This window comes from Carlito syrichta, unplaced genomic scaffold, assembly GCF_000164805.1.
Source record: "Carlito syrichta isolate Samal-C Ts95f unplaced genomic scaffold, Tarsius_syrichta-2.0.1 Scaffold206047, whole genome shotgun sequence".
Lineage (NCBI taxonomy): Eukaryota > Metazoa > Chordata > Mammalia > Primates > Tarsiidae > Carlito > Carlito syrichta.
This window is the reverse complement of record NW_007150143.1, coordinates 307,456-323,316: the sequence shown is the minus strand read 5'-3', so window position 1 is coordinate 323,316 and position 15,861 is coordinate 307,456. Positions and strand designations below refer to the sequence as shown.

The following is a 15,861-nucleotide window of genomic DNA, read 5'->3' as shown; positions in this document are numbered from 1 at the left end:
TGATATAAAAATGTAATTTGGGGGCACAGAACCAAAAGTTCAGGTAGAATTTCAACATTTTACAAGCATTTGTTACAGAGGATTGAGTAACTGTAATTCTTACAAATGTCTATTTTACTTGTAGGATTTTCTATTCATCAATAATTCAATTTCAAAATAAAAGACATATTTTGACATCCCAAAAGCTATTGGGGAGCTTTTCAAACTATAAGGTTTCTGACTGTGGGAGAAACATCTACTAAATAAGGCAGCTAGCTCCAAAAGCTCTCCTCTAATGTGCTCAGGGATCCTGTTACAGACCATTTTTCGTAATTCTAGAAGGCAAAATAAAATTTTATGCTTGGAAATAACAAGTTTAAGCAAATAGTAGGGGCGAAGCTTATATCTGAGTCCAAGCAATGGTCTGATTACTGCCAGAACAATACTGCTACATGATGAATCATTAATGATCTGTGAGAGTCATAATGGTCTGTCACTAATGCCCATTAATGATCTCTCTATACCGCGAGTATGGGCTTGATGTTTCTGGCCAGTACCTTGGAGAATACTTTAGATATGCCTTAAACTTTCTCTGATCTCCTCTCTCTGTGTCTGCTCCAAATGTAGACAGCAATTGTCTGGGTAGGACCAGCTTATAAAGAAGCATGGCTTTGTTAAGAAAATCATATTCAGGTAAGATTTGTTTATGCAATGTCTTTGAAGGATATAGATTTGAAAGCTTATTCTGGACATTAATGCCTTTGTAAAATTTATGTAAAAAATTATGTTGGGGATCTTTCTTTTGAGATCTTTTTCTTTCCAGATGGGACAGGGGCTCTTGATTCCCTGTACTCCATGATGTTTCACTGTTGAGCATAGACTCTGAGAAATGCATCCTTTGTTTTTCTTTTCTAGGAAGAATTTAAAATATTAATTGTTACAGAGGAGTGAGTGTGTATTTCTGACTTTTTAAAATCCTATTTGTCTTTAGAAAACGGTAGAGATAGCGGATTCAAGAGAGATTTCCTACTTCTAGACTTGCATTTACTCTATGCATACAGCAAAAATCATTAATTTTAATTTCTAAAGAAAGGATAATAAAAATAAGTGTAATTGGCTTTAAATGTATCATTCTTTTAACCTAGTGAATGAAAAGAAAGAAAAGGTGACACCGAGCTAGGGAAAGGTGAACACAATCACACATTAATTCCGAGAATTGTATTAGGTGTCTTCAGGGAAATCACAGAAGATATGCACTCAATATATAAGTGAAACTAGAAGATCTGTTCCTCTATGGCAGCAAGAGAGATGCTGCAGATAGCTGATGGAACCAACGCCCAAGATGCTCTAGCTCATCGAGAAAAACAAGCTGAGAGGTTGCCGGAGCTACCAGTTTCAAGTCTTTTTGTAAAGAGCAGGGCAAGGATTCTTTTGGGGGATTGAAATCACTCCGCTGGCTATATTTTAAAAGGAACTTTTAAATCATAACTAGTGAAAAATGGTATTCATTTCTTAGAAGACTTTTTGCCAATATTTATATTATCTGAATAAAGTAACCACATCAAGCAAACATTTTCATTGAAACCCTCTGCACTTAGTTTATCATTGAACCTGATCGGATTCCAGAGAATGCTCACCTTTCTAAATGTTTTATTTTGCTAGAATACTTTGTCATGGTGACTTTTTGTGTCTTCAAAATTCTTCCTCCGTCCTGAAACTGCTGAGTAGTATGTGTTTATTTATGTAATTAACTGGGATTAATAGGCTTTCCCTTCTGAGTACTTCACAGATCTCCTGAGCCCCTTGGAGTTGTCCTAGAACATCCCCAAATGCAGGTTTGAATTGATCTGTCATGTTGCATGAGCATCATTTATCTGGTTATTTTTCATTGGTCTCCTCATGAAAAGGAGAAAGAGGCACATTTGAAATGTTAGTGCTTTACGGGCAATATTAGTGATGAGAATCATTATAGAATTTGTAAGGTTGGTTTAGCATTTAATTTTCTGGTAATTACCACACTTCATGCCTCCAATAAGCCTACTAGTGTTTTCACCTGCCAGATGGGGGACAGCTTATAATCACCCTTAAAGGAAGGAACTACAGACTATACACCTTAACTCAGGGTACAGGATATGTGACTGAAACATCCGCATTCATCATTCTGCTTGTAAATGTTTGAATGGAATACACGCAGTAATTCTTTGCTGAGTAAGGTGTGCGACACAAGAAATTCTCACCAAAGTATTACACTGACATGTGCATCTATTAATTAGAAATGGTCAGATTGCTATCTAAGCTTTTTTTTTTATTTCTCATAATATGCATTTCTGACTGCCTAGCTCTGGGTTTATGCTTAGCAGATACTCAGTGTTTGTTGAGTGATGGTATATATTTAATGCATAGAACACTAAAAAAATTTTTTAGTATGTTTCTGTGGGCAAATGATTGAATAATCTAAGCTGATCTTATAAAAACAAAGCACAAATGACTGTCTTTAATTTGTGTCTTCCAAATATATAGCAGTAGGCTATATTTGCCTGTTACCATCTGCCTTATAAACTGGAGGCTTTGGAGTTGACTTCTTGGGTGGTAGGACAATTCATTGCAGCAGCTAAGCTCCCATGAAGGCAAAGGAGTAGTCACAGGAAGCAAGTGCCTTCTGGGTAGAAAGTTCTATAAGTTTCCCTTGGGATACCAGTCTCATGGAAGAAAAATGAATATGCCTTAACTTTTCTATTAATTTTAACAGTGCCACTGGGTATTGACTAAAAGTTTAGGCATATCTCAATTGGCAATATACAATATAAGTGTCTTGCTTTATAAAATAAAATTGTTTCCAGAAAATTGTATGTAAATCAAGTCCCATTTGGAATCTGGGATTGTACAATATATATAATAGACATATTAAAAGGATTACTCATTAATCTATCCATTTGAGAGTCTGGATTTTTTAATTCCAGAATGAAAATAAGATAACTGCATTCTATTCAGAAAAATATTATTGGAGCAGGGCTTACTAAGCTTATGTATGTTTTAATATGATAATTCCTCATTTGTGAAAATGTTAAAAATTGTTACATTTAAATTTGCTTATTTTGTTTTACAAGTTTCTGAATAGCTTATTAGTGTTTCTTACTATTTAGCAACTTTATGTGATATGACATGATACTATTGACTTCTAAAATATAATTTTGCAAAACCTTATCCAAAGGTATAGCCACTTATGTATTTAAATAGGGTGTACACAAATCTCTTGGGCCCAAAACCTGTTTCAACATGCAGCTGATCACACAAACTAGATGAACAGGTTTTTAAAAAATGTAGCTGAAATGCCCAAATATTCGCTCTTTCCCAACATATACTATCCTTTACTCTGTTCTTAGAGAACTAAGAGATATGATTCAGAAGCCTCTCTTTGCATAGCAAAAAAAAAAAAAATGGTTATTTAGGCATATACCAGGCCTCTAGAGAAGTAAGAGTTGGAAATATTTGTTAGAACTCTTCTTTGGTTGGATATGTGAATACATTGCTGTATAAATACCAAATGTAATCATATTCTTTGTAATAATCCTTGTTCCACTCCAGCTTAACTACATAACTGAGTAAGAAATCTTTTTCCAGCTCTAATACTAGCTAATATAATAAAATCCAAATAAGGTCACCAGATTCCACATGTGACATTCATTATGTTTCATATATATATATTTCATAAATATTTCACTTTGAATGTCAACCATTTGGAAGCAGAGGGTTGTTAATTTTATTCTGTAAGCACAGACCATAATAGTCTGGCTCAATATACTTTTATAATTTTATCTCCTTTCTTTCCTGCAAGAATGACTTCAGCCAATCCAGTTACCTCTCTTGGACCTAGAGGAATGTGTCCAATTTGTTAATGTATACTCTTTGCAGTGCTCTCTCTATGATGTGCTAGACACCGAGAAAGCTGCCAAGATGAAAGAGTCATAGACCCTGCCTTCCAGGAAGGCACAATCTGGTTGCCCAGCGAGCTTATCCCAGACACACAGTGATGAGTGCCATAATCAAAATACAAAAAAAGCCGCAGGAAAACAGAACTAGGATAGATGTCTTCTGCTGACTGAATCTGAGATGTCCTCATTGAGATGTAATTTAAGCAGGGACTTAAATGCATGTGAAACTTTGGTTTGTGTCCTCTGAGACTCCTTTTCTCTCCCACCAACCAAATGTGATTTCTTGCCTCTAGAACTCTCATAGTACTTACTAGCTAAACCAATTATATTACATCATGGTAAACTCTCTCGTATTTACTTTTGTGCTTATTTTCCCCACTGGGTTATACATTCCTAGGAGGCAAGGCCCATATTCAACATTATTTTCCTAATCAATAGTACAGGACTAATAATGATAATAACTACAATGTCATTTATGTGAAAAAATAAACTGGCTGGGTTCCGGGAATTTATTGACTTCTTAGTTAACTACTGCTACATAGTAGTATACCAAAATAATCAGATGGAGAACAAAACTCATCAAGGTTACTAATACTAGTTGAGAGCATCATTCTAAACCTTAATATAGTCTCCTAGTGAGCTAGTCTGGACTACATACAAGCTGTGAAGACTCCTTTTGCCTTCTTTCATTCACTTAACAAATAAATACTAGAGAACCAACTATATTCCAGGCACTGTGCTAGCTTCTAGGATACAGTACTGAATAAAACATGAAATCTATTTTGTCTAGAAGTAGCTCAAGCAGTTTTGGGGTTATTTTTCCTTAGGCCATTTCATAATCCTGTAATATACATCTGAATACTCCATAAAACAAAGAAAAGTAAATCCAAGGACAAGAAGTCAGATTCTTATGTTTTTCCCTCTCCACAATATTTTATTCTCTAAATGTGTGATCTACTTGATCCTTGTTTTTTGTCAACAATTTCTTTGCTCCTCTTCATTAAGAAAGGGAAGCTTAAATATTCACCCTAGTGGTTAGACTGTGTGACCAAGAAATAACAACTATCATTTGTTAAGTATCAACTATGGACCAGTCCCCAGCTTAAATACCATGTGTACAACTGTAATTCTTACAATCCTGCAAGGTAGGTTAATATTTTCTCTATTTTAATGCTGAGGGAACTGACCCTCAGAAAGGTTAAGTAACATGGAAGGATCTCTGGTTAACGAACACCGGGACCAGTCTTTAAAACAGGACCATGTAATGCTATACTATCCCAGATATAGTAGATTTTCAGAAAGTATTGATTTGCTGGTCAGTTGATTGTCATTGTTCTGATAAAAATATTTGTATTTATTTAAAATTGCAGTGAAAAAAGTTGGTAGTGTTGATTACTATCAATCCTGGGCAGATGATTTTATGTTCCTAATAGCAATTCCACAAATGGTTTATGCCTCACAGAAGCAAAGCTATTATTTTGATGCTTATACATTCCCTAATTATTTTTACAAGAATACATATTAACAATTCATGTAAATAACAGAAGGAGATTTAAAATTCCCGTTAAAGTTATAGTTCCTGTCAGATGCTCAAAGTTTTGAAGACCTAACTAAAAATTGGTGTCAAGTCATCTCAATAAAATAAAATAATCTGATTTTATAGACATACGAAAACTGACTTATAATACTCATAACTCATGAAAATTTCCAAAATCACATTTTAAGCATTAGCTTCAATGTTGTCTAACTACACTATTTCTATATGGTAAAATTCTGTATTCTGGGCTGAAAATTCTGCAACCCAGCTGTTCCCAAACTTTAGTGTGTGCCATCAATATCCTCTGTGAAACTGGTTATAATTGGAGATTTCAAGCTGAGTTGGTTGGAATCCATGAATCTACATTTTAATAAGCATTCCATGTAATTCTGATACAGGAAGACCATGTGCATCTCACTTAGAGAAATCTTCCTCTAAGTATTCTCCGCTAATGACTCTCTTGCCAATCTTCATTGTTGTACTCCCCCCACCAACCTCACCCATTCACACATAAGAAGTTGAGCGCATATTGCTTTTACAAGTTGAGTGTACTGGCTTTTAAAAGTTTTTTTTTTTTTTTTTGCTATTTAGATATAATTGATAAACAATAAAGCGCTCAGATATTAAGTAGTTTAATCCATTTTGAAAAATTCACACACTCATTTAATCCATGCCTCTGTTAAGATCTATCCTCTCTCTGTACCGTTTTTTTTGCTCAAGATCAAGATCTAGACGTTTTAAACACCCCAAAACATTTCTTCATGTCCCTTCCTAGTCAACATCTTCCTGCCATGAGGAGCAACTACCGAGCTTATTTCTATCACTATAGGTTAGTTTTCCCCATTCTAAAACTTTATAGAAATAGTAACATTGCACTGTGTGCTTTTCTGTAAGTCTGGCTTCTATTACCAGAATCATGTTTTTGAAATCCACCTATGTTTCTGTGTATATCAGTAAGCCACTACATTTTATTGCTGAGTAGTATCCATTTCTTGAATATGCCAGTTTGTTCATATTTTCTCACATTCAGAGACACCTAGATTGTTTCCAGGTTTTAGCTTTAATGAGTAAAAGCTGCTATAAACATTTTTGTACAAAATTTTTTGTGGACAAATGCAATTTTTTCTGGACAAATACCTAGCCATGAAATTGCTGAGGCATACGTTTATATAAGTTTAACTTTTTAAGCTACTGTCAAGGAATTTCTCCAAATGGTTGTACCATTTTCTACTTCCACCACTGATACATGAAAGTTCTGATTGGTCCACATAATCACCAACTTTCAGGGTTGTCAGTTATTTTCATTCTACCCATTTTTGTGTGTATGTAGTGCCATTGCATTTTGGTTTTCATCTGTATCTGCTCGATGACTAGAGATATTGAATAATTTTTCATGTGCTTAGTAGCTATTTGTATATCTTCTTTAATAAAGTAACTGTTCAAGCCTTTTGCCTATATTTTTAATGCCTGTAGCATCTCTAGTGATAGCCTGACAGCCTCACTTTTATTTATTATACTGTTTCTGTTTTTTCTGTCTTTTTAAAAATCTGTCTTGCAAGCAGTTTAAAATTTTATTAATCTTTCAAGCAACCAATTTTTGGCATTCGTTATTATCTCTATATGTTTTCTCTCACTGAGTTCTTTTCTCATTTGTATTACTTCCTTCATTCTATTTGCTTAGGTTTTAATTCTTTTTTATTTTTCTAGTTTCTTAAGGTGAAAATGTAAATCTTTTAAAATAATATTTTTATGTTTTGGTAAACGCATTTAAATCTAAATTTTTCTATAAGGACTACTTTAGATTAATTTCATGTTTTTGAGATGTTGTACTTTAATTATTATTCAATTCAGAACATTTTCTAAACTCCCTTTTGATTTTTTTTAACTCATGACTTATTTAGATGTGTTGAATTTTCAATTTGGGGGATGGTTTATTTACATTTTAGATATTGATTTTAAGCTTGACATTTTTGAAGTCAGATAACATTCTGTTTGATTTTGATTCTTATAAATTTATTTAAACTTTGTTGTGGCTCAGCTTATGGGTTAATGGTGAATACTCCATATAAACTTAGGAATGTGTTTTTTACTCTTGGTCAGATCTATACGTCTATATCAGATCAAATTGATTTATAGTGTTGTTAAATTTTTCATACTCTAAATTTTTTGTTTACAAAGTCTGTTACTTCCTCAGAAAGGAGTATTGGAATGTCCAACTATAATTGTGGATTTTTCTGACTCCTTTTAGTGCTATCAATTTTTGCTTCAAGTGTGTGTGGTTTTTTTGTTTGTTTGTTTGTTTGTTTTTTGGTTTTTTTTGGAGTTGGAGTCTCACTCTGTCACCCAGACTGGAGTGCAGTGGCCACTCCCGGCCACCGCAGCCTCTACCTGCTGGGCTCCGGCGATCCTTCTGCCTCAGCCTTCCAAGTAGCTGGAACTACAGGCATGCGCTACCACGCCCGGCTGATTTTTGGTTTATTGTAGAGATGAGGTCTCGCCAAGTTGCCCAGGCGGGTCTTGAACCCGCGGGCTCAGGCAATTCGCTCACCTCGGCCTCCCAAAGCACTGGGATTACAGGCTGAGCCACCGAGCCTGGCCTCTTCAAGTGTGTTGCATCTTTGTTAGTAGGTGCACGCACATATAGAAATTTGTGTATTATTGAAAAATCGACTATTTTATAATTATAAAATGTCCACATTATCTCTATTCTTCCCTATGAAGCCCACCTTATCTGATATTTATATAGCCACCTCATCATTTTTAGGCTTAGTGTTTGCGATGTGTGTATTTTCCATTCTTTAACTTTCATTCTTTTTGTGTCTTTTGTAAATAATATGTAAATATTCTTGTAAACAATATGTAATTGAGTCTCTATTTTTCTTACAGCCCCCAAAATTTGCCTTTTATTTAGTTTTTTTTTTTTGTTTATTTTTATTTATTATGTTTACTGTGTTTGGATATAAATCTTCTATTTTAGTATTTTAGTTCTATCTGTCCCATCTTCTCTGTGTCCTTCTGTTTCTCTCTTTTAGTGTTTTAGGGGTAAATAAAATTTTTTTTAATATTACATATTTGTATTATTTTTAGCAGTATCTCAATATTACAACATGCATCTTTAAATTATCTTTGCTACTTTCAAAGCATTCTATTACTTCACAAAGTAAGACCTCTATAGCATTATCATTCCAATTATCCTCCTTACAACCTTTGTGATTATATTCTCATATATTTTATTCTATATGTGCTATAAAAACTTTTGTTACATTTTCATTATTTTATTCTAACAGTCAATAGTCATTAATGTGATTTGTAGATATATGCACACATTATTTTCTAAAATAAAGATCTTTTATATTTACCAATTTATTTACTCCTGTTTTTTTTTTCATTTCTTCCTGCAGAATTTAACTTCTATGTGGTATAATTTTCCTTCCATATAAAGAACACTTTTTGTGAATTTCTTTTAGTTCATATTTACTGCAGAAAAATCCTTTCAGCTTCTTTTATTCCTGAACACTTAGTTGTTTTACCTTCATCTTTGACGAATATTGTTTTCTGGATATGTAATTCAGGTTTGACAGATTTTTTTTTCTTTCAGCACTTTAAACATGTGATGGTTCACTGTCTTCTGTACCTCACTGTTTTGATAAGTTATATGTCTTCCTTATCATTGTTCCACTGTATGTAGTCTTTCTGTTTTCTCTGGATATGTTCAAGATTTTTTCATTATCTTTCGTCTTCAGCAGTTTGACTATGATATGTCTAGGTGTTTTTTGTTTTTTTAGTCCTGCTTGATATTCTTTAAAATTCTTTGATAAATAACATCTTGTCTTTCATACATTTTGAAAAATCCTTGGCCATTATCCTTTCATATATTTCTTTTACCTGATTCTCCCTTTCTTTTCCTCCTGAGACTCTAATTAGTCATATTTCAGATGTTTTGCTATTGTCCCACAGATATCAGGCACTGTTACAGTTTTTTAAAATGTGTTATTTCTTTCTGCTGCTTTTTGGATATTTTCCTCTCAAATATATTCATGTCACAATTTCCTTTTCCTGCTACATTCAGTCAACTGATTAGCCCTTAAAAATTCATCATCTTTGATATTCTACATTTCTTTCTAGTTTTTCCATTTTCGTCTATTTATAGCATTCATCTCAATGCCAAAATTATACATTTATTCATGCGTTATTCACTTTTCTCACTAGATCTTTTAAAATATTTATCATAGTTATTTTAAACTCCTTGTTTGCTAATCCCTTCATCTAGGCCATATCTGAGACGCTTTCTATTGACTCTGTATCTTTTGAGAAAGTTTCATATTTTCTTCCTTTTTTGAAAGTCTTTTTCTTGTTGTTCATCTAATTTCTATTTGAATACAAGTCATTATGTGTAAAAAGAACAGAAATTGAGGTAGATTATATCAATGTCCAAAAATGAGAATATAGTTTCTTTGATTAGGTCATTAATATTTTATTTGGAACTAATCTACTTTTAGATTGTTCTGGATCTGGGCTTGTTGTTGCTTTAGTCACATTCAGTTCACCACAGGCTTTAATTATTTAAGAGGAAGATCACCACCTTTTCTTTAGCAGTGTTCTAGGTCTGAGCGCCTTGATGGTTTGCTTCCATTCTCTTTCCTTAACCGTATATTTCTGTGTACCAGTATCCTGACAGAGGGGTATTTTCTCTTGTATTTTTTGCCCCCACAGCAGTAGAGGACCACTAAGTGATATTCAGAGTACTTAAGGCACTCAATGCCTGTGGGTTTTCTCTCTTATCCCTGACCTTCCTGTACTATACACATAGGACTGGGAGAAGAGGTCTCTCTCAGCACTTCTTCCCTCTCCAAATATTAGATAGTCACTGTTTCCTACTCATTGTAAAGCCTAGAGTTTGAGAAGTTTTTAACCAATACTTTCTGAGTTTTGCTTGCCAGCATATCTTAGACTTGTGCTTGAGTATCAATACTAAAAAACTAAGAAAAATCAATATAATGTTAAAAAGTATCCACCAGTCACATAATTTTCCAAAATTCTGTGCATACTTGACTAAGCAATAATTACACACATGGCATGATTAAACCCAGTTTTCAATCTGGATGTCAGATTTTGTGCATGGCAAATTTTAAAATGAAAATTCTCTTTGAAGACTCAAGGGACTATGGTTTAAGGGATAGGATATTTGGGAAAGGAAGAAGGGAAAAAACTTTATCTCTGTCTATCCACATTGAAATGCTAGATGAGCAATGGGCTCCATTCTGAAACTTTGGAAAACCTGAAATGATACCTCACAGAGCAAAAGAGGAAAGCTACAAAAAATGTATCAACTTACAGTGGAATATAAGCAAATAAGCACCCTATGATGGTTTATGGTTCAGGAAAAGGCTTTGATTTAATATCAATGTGTTTATATTTTACTGTATATAAGAATCCTCATTAAAGTATGAAGCCATACATTTTTCCTCAGTTTTTACAAACTTTGCCTTGGAAAGGATAGTATAATATTAAAATACTTGGTGGGTAAAAATCACTATTAAAATATAAGTCTTCCCATCTGTCTTCTTTTTCACATTTATTGTTACAAACTTGTTGAGTTTAGGAGTCAGTTTTTACACAAAATTGAAATGAGAAGTTATATGAAAGTAATATCCAAAGAGAAAAGGATAAAAGTCACTTACATTTTTCCAACTTTTTATTGTTCACTATAATGCTTTTGGGTGCATACTTTGTGGGCTATACTTTTAAGCATCTAATAAAAGGCAGGCAAATATTAACCATTAATTTATTTCTGCATTTTTACTAGGTACATTTTCTTAGCAGATCACAATGAATGTATTGGCCTCATTGATATCCTATGTATTTCTAAGGTAAATCTAGAAGAACTACTCTCCCATAGAATTAAATAGGGTGAATTTGTTCCACAGTTATTTCCTCTATGCATCTCATTGTATTTCATCATGTAAAAAGTGATGTGATTATGGGCTTTAGTCAGAGTGTTATTTTGTTCACTTAAGATTCATTCTCAGGAAGGTTGAACAAATTTGAATTTCATATGACAGCTTTCTTTATGTGCTTCAGTAACTCTTTTTATATAAGAAAAAAATCTTCTTGTTGAAGAGATCTACAAATCTCCTCATTGCACAAGGGACCTGAACTAGCAGCAGGGGGCTTCATTGAAGGCTACTGCTTCTTGTGCCTCATTAATAAAGGTGCTATGCATATTTCTCAGAAAGAATGTTGGTGTAGCAGTTATATAACCTTCCAGGAAATTTGATACTGAGTAAAATTTGCATTATTTTCATAAAATCTCTGTGTTTAAAATGAGGAATGAATCTCATTTCTTTTTGCTCTGTGATGTTGGGCAAGTTGCTTAGTCTTTCTGAGCATTACTTTCCATATCTGTAAAATTTGAGGTAACCCTAATACCTACTTTGCAGGGTTATTGTAGGGTTATAGACATGGTTTATAACAAACTTGGTACTTAGTAGGCATTTAACAAATATGAGCTATAATTATGGCAGCAAAGCAAAGTGTTAAAAGCGGGGACTCCAGAGCTAGAGTTTGAAATTAAATCCTGCCTCTGATACATGCTAGCTGCCACTTAGGCAAGTTTCTTAATCCCCATATGCCTCGGTTTGATCATCCAAAATTTAGGGATAATATTAGTATCTGCCTCATCAGTAGGATTAGATTAATTTATACATGCAAAGGGTCAGTGATGCATAGAGTGAGTACAATGTAAGCATTTACTATTATATTTTCTCCATTCCAGACAGCTCAGACAAGGGCAAGCTGAGGAGATTGGAGATTATTGGAGGTCTCAACTATTATTCCTTTTAGTTGGTCTGCAGTAGATGGGAGGTTCCAGCTGCTTCTGTCAAGATGTGTGTACAGATAAAGCTGGCTTTAATAGACTATATCAGCAAGAAGAATAACAAAAGCAACAACTACAATTCATTGAGTTTGTACTAACTATATGCCAAGTACATACTAAGGACTTTACAAATGCTAACTACTTTGTTCTCACAATTACCCTGCTAAGTATATACTTTAGTTATTTTCATTTCACAGTACATGAAATTGAGAAACAGAGAGGTTAAATAGCATTCTGAGGTCACATGCTACTGAATCAAAATTCACAAAGTTCCTATTTACAAAGCCCTTGCTCTTAACTACTCTGCCATATAGTTTACTATTTTCTGCACTAAGTGGAGAGCTTATCCCAGGGCTTCAAGATTCCTGTGCTTCATGGTTTTTTCAATTTTTTAAAGCCACTTAATATGATGGATAGACAGTTTTGTGGCTATGTGGTAAACTCTCATAACCATTGTATTTCTGATTAGTGATGGACTAATTGAATTCAAAAAAGTTTCATGTCTATGGGTCTTGGAGGTTATATAATCTAGATCTTTCATTTTATAGTTGAAGGAATAGAAGCCCAGAGTATAGATAGAGCATTTCTAAAGTTTGACTAGTTACTAGGAAAACTGAGACTCAGATCCGGAATGCATGTTTTCATCATTCCAACAAGCCTGTAGTTTGAAGTGACAGTGAAAATTTACCTTGTATACAATTCAATACTATTACTACTTCTAGTTATGTGCAATCCCATAACAAACATTGCCTTATAGTAATGCCTAGTTTTTACTTTTGCCAATGCAAAAATCTTGCTTTGTTCATTACCAATTATATATATATATATATATAAACTTTTTTTTGGCAAAAGGGGGAAGGGAAGGAACTTCAAGCATTTCTGAGCATGTACAAAGTACATGTCAGTAGAAGTACATGCCAAACATTCTCACCTAGGAAAGAAGCCATTATCAATACACTTTGCCCTAAATGGCATTCCTCTACCACAATCATGAGCACCATCTTCATCCGACTCCCCTGAAGAGGTAGACTTGGAATTCATAAAGTCTGTTGCTGTCTTTATGCTGAAAAACCTTACAATATTGCTTAGGGAGATCAAGGGTGCAGTTTCTGATGAGACATAAAGGAGCGGTTCTTGACCTCTTGGTTTCTTGTGCACGGGTTGTTAGATTCAGGGAGTTATATCCCCTGGCAAATAACTATATGATGGGCTTGACTAGTCTTTATTTGTTGCTTTTCTATTAACAGTAGCAAAGGGTGTGCATGCTTCTCCTTTCAGACCTGTTGTGCAATATTATTTGTGTGCTCAAGATGTTCTCCTTAACTCAGGGAGTTATAAAATTAGGAAGATAAATGAGTGGAAAAATAAGTCTCTTTTAGGCACATGCTTTCCTTCCCCATACAATCATATTCTTATTTCCCCATAGTTTAAATTATGTAGAATTTCTGCTCATACTAGATGCCTTCTTAGATGGTTTCCGGATCAAGGGAAGAAATGAAACAAACCACAAATGATGAAACATATTGAACTGTTATTCAAAATATAGATAAATTGAAGCAAACCATGATGTGAAAGACAAATGAATCATAAAATGTTTTCAGTAGATTTTTAAAAAATGAGTACTTTTATATTTACAAAAAAGTTGCAAAGAAAGCACAGGGAGTTCTTATATACTCTTCATACAGTTTCTCTTAAAATTAACATACTATAGTACATTTGTCAAAACTAAGAAATTAACACTGGTACATTATTATCAAGTGTAACCCAGACTTTATTTGTATTTCACCAGTTTTCCACTAATGTTTTTGTTCTGTTCCAGAATTCAATTCAGGATAGCACATTGCATTTAGTCATCATGTCTTCTTAGTCTCTTCTGGTCCATGACAATTTCTTTATTTTTATTAGTTTTTAGCTCAGACTGTTTTCACAGTAATTCCACATGGCTTATGTGTCCAAAAGATAAGACCACTGACTGTTTCACTGACTGTTTAGTTAGCAATTCTGACCTGAATTTATAAGAACAGTAGTTACACACTTCTGTTCTAAAATTGTGTCGCTAACACACACAAAAATAATAAACGCTTTAAGTGATAGATACCCCAATTACCCTGATTTGATTACTACACATTTTATGCCTGTGCCAAGATATAACATGTACCCCATAAATATATATCTATTATGTACCCATTGGTAATTAAAATATATTTTTTAATAAACTACCTTATGTCCAGCCCCAGTTTCTAACACCTTCTAAGTACTCTTTGCAAACTCTCCACTTTTGAGCTACTACTGTGACTCTGTCAAGGGGTACTTCCCCAATGCATTTCACATACCCAGCTTTGTATAACAGGATTCCCTGGTGGTCTTTGTGTGGGGACTTTGACAAATAGGGTCCATTATGATGCAATTCGATTAATCCACTAAATGCAGGAATCTCTTCCATAACATTTGGTAAGTGTTGGCACAGATCTGTGTGACCTCACAGCCTCTCAATGAACACTTCCAGTGACAGGACATTGATTACCTTCCAAGATAGTACATGCTACTTATTTTTTGACAGTTCATAATTGTTTTAAATGGCTTTATCAAAATAAGCCCTAATGTATGTCCTTGCAGCTTCTCTTCATTAGCCCTATTTCTGTCCTCCAGAGAATCAAGATATTGGATAGAAAGTAAATTTCATATACAGTCCCACTTCAGTGATATGGAAGGAGTCAGACACAATTGGTTGATGGCCTTAGCTTTGTTCATATAGTGTCACTTGTTACTTGTCTTAATTTGAGCACACAAATCAACTTCTCTGGGCCTTAATGTTCTTACCTGCAAAAAAACTACCTACCTCATAAGATTGTTATGAAAACTCAATGAAATAATACATATGAAAGCACCAAGCACACTGACAGGCACAGAGAAGACGCTTAATAAGTGATAGTTGCATTTGGATCAGGATGATCATGTTCTGAATATCCAGGATGAAATGTACAATTTTTGTTATACTGAATTATTATATTCTTTGTTTTACCTGACAGGAGTGAATTTTAAGTTTCCCATCTCGTTTACTAATTTCTTAAAAGGCTTAATTTTATTTTTCTGAAGACTTTTTTTCCCTTGAGGTTTAATTAACTTGTTACTGAACAGAACCGAAGTGTTAAATAACCTGAGAGGATGGGTTTCTAACATTCATGAATCCCATATATCACCAACTGGTGAGATTAGTCATGGTAGTGGATGGAAGAGCTTGGCAGGGATTAGCAAATACCCCTGCTAATCAGCAGAATGTGCAAATTAGGCCCTAGCTCATGGCATTGATATAAATCTCCATGGCAACACCAAGGCTAGCTATATACATATGAAGAAGTGATTTCAAAACTGTAAAGGATGATAGAAATCACTGCAATGAGCATAAAGGAGAAAGAAAACTGAGGAAAGGAGATATATTTTCATTTACTGAATTTCATACAATTTTCTATACATTTAGTAGTAATATCTTTACTTCTTCTGAGTCTCTACTACTGAAAAGTTAATTGATAATGATA

General features: G+C 33.9%; 1 protein-coding gene across 1 annotated transcript in view; it reads left to right on the top strand.

The window, feature by feature from the left end:
- Positions 1 to 562: 562 nt before the first annotated feature.
- Positions 563 to 15,861, top strand: part of FGF13 (fibroblast growth factor 13) — a 111,733-nt gene continuing 96,434 nt past the window's right edge. Inside the window, exon 1 of the mRNA XM_021709398.1 lies at positions 563 to 672. Coding sequence (XP_021565073.1) covers positions 645 to 672 — 28 coding nt within the window. The 5' untranslated portion in view covers positions 563 to 644. The remainder of the gene's footprint in view (positions 673 to 15,861) is intronic.